The 7,369-nt window shown below is 34.2% G+C and overlaps 1 protein-coding gene across 1 annotated transcript; it reads left to right on the top strand.

Annotated features, from left to right (window-relative positions):
- The first annotated feature begins 2,344 nt into the window (after positions 1-2,344).
- On the top strand, positions 2,345-3,605 carry Pym (partner of Y14 and mago). The gene is made up of 3 exons (XM_072527488.1): positions 2,345-2,598; positions 2,650-2,889; positions 3,180-3,605. The coding sequence occupies exons 1-3, from the start codon at positions 2,562-2,564 to the stop codon at positions 3,479-3,481; spliced, it is 579 nt and encodes a 192-aa protein (XP_072383589.1). The 5' UTR covers positions 2,345-2,561; the 3' UTR covers positions 3,482-3,605.
- The last annotated feature ends 3,764 nt before the right edge of the window (positions 3,606-7,369 follow it).

The raw sequence follows: 7,369 nt of genomic DNA, 5'->3' as shown, positions 1-7,369 counted from the left end.
TGGTACAAATTCGACTGCTTATAACTACGCCACCCTAATATTAATATTATGATACTCCCTACATTCCCAGACGAAAAAGTAGTAAAATTTAATTACTTTACACAAGAGACGACGCGCTGATTAAGGATTTTTTTAAGAAAACATACTAAATGGGTATTGACTTAACAGTCGGTCTGCATACAGAAACCTGTGACATACCCAGGTAGTGTTGGGTTCCTAATACCCTAACGAAGTTGTGCCAGAACGAGGTGCCCGTGACACTTCGTCCCGACACCACTCCGAGACGGTCGGCGTCCAACTAAGAACATCTCCTCTGTCACTCCAGACATCAGGATATAAGGACTGGTTAAGGCAAAATATCTCTCCTGATGCCCTCATGCCTCCGGATTCCCATTCTTTCTCCCATACATTCATCGAGAAAACCACACCCACACGAACAACCAAAGACTTTCGATCCCCTGCCTTAGCGAGGCTGCCATCTCTCTAGCGTCTTCTATCTCTCAAATGTTCCTACTTCGACCTGCGACAGTTCGAACCCCACCGAGGTGCTACTCGTTCGTTTTAAAATTTTGTTGCGAGTTCCCTCTCCTCTCGTTCTTTTGAAGAGAGCAGCTCCCTGATAAATTTGTGGATCCGTGTCCACCATCACTCATCTCTCATCATTTTCTCCACCATTTCTCTCACGGAATCAAACATTCTGCAGTTACACTCTTTCAAACTTCTTTCTTTCATCTGCCCAACGCTCACACTCCAATATCGTGTGTGTCACAGTATCCGAGATCACAGTAAAGGCACTGATCGGACTGAGCCAGCCTAAACTTGAAAAGGTAGATGCGGAAGCAGCCATGGCCTGTGAACATTTGCATCAGGTAATAATCCAGCTGCCTATGCCCAACGTCCACCCAGCTTGGAAGGTTCGGGATTAGTGACTTCGTCCACTCCGCCACATCACCTGTTGCCTCTTACTCTTGTTGCCACTGACTTGACTGATTGAAACTAATCTCTCGACCAGTCTTATGTCAGTCATCTCTCGCTCTCCAATTTTCCACCCCCTACGACCCCTGCCAGCACATGGAAAGGAGCACAGCCGGTGATCACCCACAGAGCGGCAGCTGACACAGTCCTGAAGGCAAATGCTACTCGCAGTAGACTAGTTCTGTCGAAGCGTACCATGAAAAGATCTGTGCTCCAAGTGTAGTAAAGAACATAACTACCTACAGGAAAATTCCAGTTGACGATTTACTTAGTAAAACGACAAAAGCTTAGGACAGAGGTAAGAATTATCTTTAATAGAAACCAACCAAAAGGAAATTATTATAGGTATAATGTTATAAAAAAACAAGTGGTATAGTAGGCGGTACTATAGGCTAGCGCAAAGCTTCATATTATGTTTTCTATTCTTTTCAGCTCGTATCTGCCTTGATTTCTCATTATATGTCCCAAGTACTGTAGCTTACGGCCCTTCACGATGTTGAAAAAATCCGCGGTTGTGTTCATCCTCCGTAGTACTTCTTCATTAGTGGCTTTGTCTGTACATGGTATCTTCAGGATCCTCCTGTATAACCATAGCTCAAAAGCCTGAAGTTTTGATAGAGTTTCCGCCTTCAATGTCCCCGTTTCTACTACGTATAGAAGCACTGAGTACACGTAACATTTAAGGAGCCTTATTTAAGGAGAGCCATTTAAGGAGAAGTTCCGTGAAGCTCGTCTCAGCATTTTACTATAGAAGTCTTGGCCAAGGATGGTATCGCGACTCAGGGCGGCTTCCTGAAAAAGGAAGACGAAATTTATACGGAAACTCTTAAGGAAAGCTTATTAATTGTCACTAAAATACACTTTCCTATAGCTCATCTACCAACATCACCCTTTGGTATAACTGATTCGTTCAAGAAGGTCTCTTCTACCTCGGACTGGCTATCGAAATTACGAGACCTCAGCGGATTAGGTAGGCTATAAATAAATTTCAGTCATATAAATCCCCCGGAATGGATGGAATCTATGCAATCCTTCTGCATCAAGGACAAGATGTAATAATACCACATTTAAGTAAAAACTTCATAGCTAATTTATAATTAGAATGGAGAGAAACAAACAATAGAATACCTACGGAAAAATAATCATATGAATCTGGTTGTTAATGCTGAGGAAACAACTGATATTTAATAAAACTACTTTATTTAAAAATAATATTTAAATTTAAAAAATTTTTTTGTTTCTTGCCAATCTTTAAAATCTTTATTTTTATTATTGATTCTTACAGAGCCATCTATGGAACATCAGCTCTACACAAAACAGACATTTAAATTTTTTCTTTTTTGAATTTGTATTTGACAATTTTGACATCTTGACATGCAGTCAGTTTCGTTTTCGTCCATAACCATAACCTAAGTAATCTAAAAATTATTTTTAGGTTTTTGAATAGCTTTAAAACTAATCTCAATTAAAAGATATTTTAATATCTTAAATAAGAAGACTCTATATCTACCATAACATTTAAATAATTGTACAAATAATGTCTTTATAATTAGAAAACAAGTAAAATCAATACCATCCTTGTAAACATGTCAGTAGCAAATAATAATGTCGTTACAGAAAACGGTAAGAAAACAATAATAAAAATTCGAATAATTTACTAATCTACTTTTATAGGCGAACAATACATACCAGCAACACAAAGACCCGACGGCACTTGGCGAAAAGCGAGAAGAGTCAAAGAAGGATATGTACCCCAAGAAGAAGTACCTTTATACGAAAGTAAGGGAAAACAAATTTTGAACAGAAAAAATGAACCTGTTGTGCTCGCTTCAGGGCAAGTTGCCAAAAAGGCCACTATTCCCGGGCTCTACATTGTTGAAGATGAGGTTGAGAAAAAGAAAAAACCAAAAAAAAGTAAGTAACTAAAGATGCCGGAGTGTCATATTGATTATTAAGATAATATTTATTTATTTTTAATATTATTTAAATTAATTTTTAATATATTGCATTTTTTTTTTCATGAATAATAATTTCAATTCTACAAACTTTTGCCATTATTTTGTAACTTCTAGGTTGTTCGTTTGTTGATATCAGTTCCTGTTTTCTGTTCTCTTGTATTACCACTCCTAAGTTATTGGAATAACACATATTTTAAATTTACTCCTTAAATTTTGGTATTAATTTTTCCCTTTTTTATTTTGTAGAAACACAAGAAGTTGAAAAACTTATAGGCAATATCAAGATCTCTGAACCTCCCAAACAAAAGTCAGCCAAGCCAGCTAAAAAAGATCCTAAACCTGCTCAAGACACCAATGCTCAGGAAGCTAACACTGATCCTCAAAAGAAACTTAAAAACCTCAAGAAGAGACTCAGGGAAGTTGAGTTACTGGAGGAAAAAATTAATAACGGTACACTTGCCAAACCTGAACCGGAGCAACTTGTTAAAGTTAAAAGAAAGAATGATCTCATTGTTTTGATCCATGAACTTGAGAAGATGTTACAGTAGAATGTGTGTTTAAATGTGTATAGTGTATTCATAGTGATTTTTCACTTTTGACAGTTGGAACTTCTAAAAAAATTCGCCACTTTTTTTATAGATTAACGTATTGTAAATAAAAACTTAATATGGGGGTTTTTCTTTATATGGGACTTTATTGATGATATATGGTTGATTTATTTTAAAGATAATATTTTTCATATTCCATTGCATTTGCGATCTCCACATCAAAATATTCTCTATTCTACACAACTCTTAGTAAATGTTGAACATTCATACCTGTCCAAGTTCTGATATTGCAAAGCCATAAAGTGGCTTTAATACATACTCCCTTTCGGCCTTCTATGTTTCCTTCAATTATTATCCTTAGCAGGTTATATTTGTCATTTCTCATTATGTGGCCTAGGTACAAGGTAGTTCTTTTCTTAAACATTGTTATAAGTTTTAACTCTCTATATTTGGTGTTTAATACTTTTGGTGTTTGATTCATAAAGTGTTGTGTTTGCTTCTAGTTGTCTCATGGTATTTAATTTTAATGTTCAAACTTCAACTCCATACAGAAGGACTGACCAAATGTTAAATAACTCTAATTCAGATATCTAAGCTTAGTTTTTGGTTATAGATAATTTGCTTTCATTTATTGTACATGTTCCTAGCTTGTTCTATTCATGTTTTTATTTCTATGTCTGGATCCCACTTATCATTTAGTACTACTTAAATATCTGAATTTGTTGTAATGGAGTGTTATTTAGGCCAATGCTGCAATTTCCATCAGTTTTCCTAATCACCAGTACTTTAGTTTTTTTAAGATTTATTTTCAGCCCCATTGCTTTACTTGAATTATTAACTCTGTCTAGTATATTTTTAAGTCCTCAATTTTTTCTGCATATCAGAATGATATCATCTGCATATTATTTCTGCTGATTACCATTTATTTTTATATAAATTTTGGACCCATCTAGTGATTGTTTGAATATGCATTCAAGTACAAGTTAAAGAGCTATTGAGACATGACACAGCCTTGTTGGACACTTATTTATAAACAGGTGCTTTTAGTAGTATGGTTAGAATATTTTTTCCATCTAGCTTTATTTTCTGTAGTTCATACAGTAGTAATTTTTCATGCTGGACTCAAAGAAAGGTTAATCTTTACCAGTTAGTTAGAAAAGTTATAAAACTTGGGAAAATCAAAATCATGCTGAATTATAGAGCTGAGGTCTTCAGTATAGAAATTAGTTAGAAAGGATATGTAAAAAAGCATATCTCTTTTTGTTGGTAAAGAAAAAAACCAACACAACACTGTACCCAGGAATATATAGCTTGGTAGTAATCAGATGAAGTCTAACTCAAGGAACCAATTTCACAAAGTGCATATGTTACAATTTCTATTTAACTTTTTACTTATTTCCCAAACGAATGAGTAATGTGAATATGTCATTCTTTTTAAAAGTTCAGTATTATACTGAATGCATGCTCAAGGAGTAGATAGTGAAAACTAATTTGGCCTACACATGAGCATACCCTGTACTCATTTGAGTGTGGGGAAAGGGGTTGTTAAAGGAATTGTTGAAGTTTAATATATATAATACATGTATTGTAATTTTTGTGGACTAAGAATAGACTGAGAAGTTTTTTTTTTCTTCTGAAAATATTTGTTACATCAGCTAGAGGTTTATTGATAAAAGAAATTTTTTTAAATTGCTGAAAGAATATCGTCTGTACCTTCAAAATATTTAGGTTGAAGATATTTTATATGGTAGAAGGTTTCATATAGCTTTTTTCACAAAGTTTTTGATAGGAGCTTAATTTTCTTTATGTTAATTAATAAATTAATGATAGGCAATAAACTGTTTATTTTTGTTGGTATTACTAAGGTAAATGTATAGTTTTGACAAAAACACAGTTCTAGGTCCCAATAGAATCCACAGAAGCTGCCTAAAAATCTTCTAAATTTGTAATATTGCTCATTCCCGCTGATCTCAGAAATAGTCAATTACTTTCTTGTTTTGCTACTTTATTACACAATTATCCTTCCCAAAATTAGAAACTTAAACCAATGTTGAATAATTATTCTACAGACCCCTGTCTCTCCTGAACATTCTAGCCAAGGTATATGAGGGAAAAGCTCATATTTCTTAGATAAATGCACCTAAGTCCCTGATTTTAAATGTGAAATTAAACCTAGTCACATAACTCAAAATATGTTGACTAAAGCTATCACTATATACAATTAATTATAAAAAACATTTGCAATAGACAAATTCCTTTTACACAAGTCCAAAACATTTTGATCCAGTCTGGCAGACAGGCCTGATTAAGAAACTAGTTCAAATGTGACTGTCAAAAAAGTTAATACACAGTAGAACCATTTGATTAAAAATTGCAGATCACTTTTCTAACTCATTTAAATAAAATTCGCTCCGTGCGTGACTGACGCGACACCTACCGCCTTCATCTGACAGTTTTGGACCTACTAATTTTCAGGTTAAACATGACATTGTTAAATACATGCGAAATTGACAATTATTAATAATTAACGTTTTAATTATATTTTTTCAGTTTATGTACAACATAAATGTAGTATTAAAAACTGGGTTTCTCAAAATTCATCATAATATATCTTTTTAACTACAAACGGAAAAGAAAGGAAAAAATCTAGTACTGGCAAATCAAATTTTTCACGTGAAAGAGCATATATTTAGAAACACAAATTTGGCGCTCTAAACTCATAAATTTTTCTGCACTTTTATAAGACCATTCATCAAATACTTCTACACCTAGAGTATAGTCCATACACAATAGTTAATCCAGCGGAAGGGTGAGGCCTGTCCACTCCATATGTACCTAAGTACGATATAAACTACCTAATTTTTTATTGATAAAATTCAAACCCTATATTACTTTTCTACTAATAAAAATATAATTTCTCTGTAAATTTTGAAAAAAAAAGATACCTACGTGAAATATATTTCTAATGGTCCTCACCTGACCGAACGTGTATTTTTTGCGTCATCTGTATACGCTTGGTAGAAAATTACCTGTGTAGTTCCCCTAAATTTAGTACAGTATGTTACATCATACATTTAGCGTTTACTTGCACACATAACAAAGTAAATCCCAGCTTCAGGGGACATGAGATTCCTGGAGTGAGGTAGGATACAAGCGCGTAATCGTTGTGCGCTGGAATTCTTTTGAAAGAAGAAAAGAGGTTATTGCAATTATATTGAATCAATAAACGCTACTATTACAGAAACACAATGAATAAATAAATGGTTTAGAAAAATTTATTTAATTTTTATTTTTTCGAATTTTTTCATTTTGGTCGTCACACACATCACCCGTTTGGCTGTGATATTTTATTTCGCCAGTCCGCTGAAGACTAAAATGTAAACAAAGGAACAAGGTTTTGGTCACAAAGAGGAGAATCATTTCTAAAATCTTAGAAAAAGAGTTAATTACTATTCTTAAATTCTAATTTACAAAAACTGAGTATTGGTCCGAGTTACAACCAATCAAATGTAATATAGTTATAGCAAGAGGTATGTTTTGAAAAAAAAAGATTAAACCTCAAAACTCCTTACCACCCTAAAGGACTATTCTCGTCGTATTTTTTAAACTCAAAGTTACATTCCTCCGCCCCCCCTAATTTGCTGAATATCTCGACAGCTAAGGGCAAGTAATGCAGATGGAATAAACTGATTCAGCTAGAAAAACGCTAATTGATCAGAGAAGAAGGGAAAAATCCAGATCAAGGTGTCTGGATAATATCAATGAAGATATGGGAAATATGGTAATACGTGGTTGGTGGAGGAAGGCTATGGATAAGAATGACTGGAGAGAAATTGTTGAGGGAGCTGAGGACCACATAGGGTTATAAAGCCAGAATGATGATGATGG

Source organism: Diabrotica undecimpunctata, chromosome 3, assembly GCF_040954645.1.
Source record: "Diabrotica undecimpunctata isolate CICGRU chromosome 3, icDiaUnde3, whole genome shotgun sequence".
In the NCBI taxonomy this organism is placed as follows: domain Eukaryota; kingdom Metazoa; phylum Arthropoda; class Insecta; order Coleoptera; family Chrysomelidae; genus Diabrotica; species Diabrotica undecimpunctata.
The sequence above is the reverse complement of the archived record's forward strand: the minus strand, read 5'-3'. Positions and strand labels throughout refer to the sequence as shown.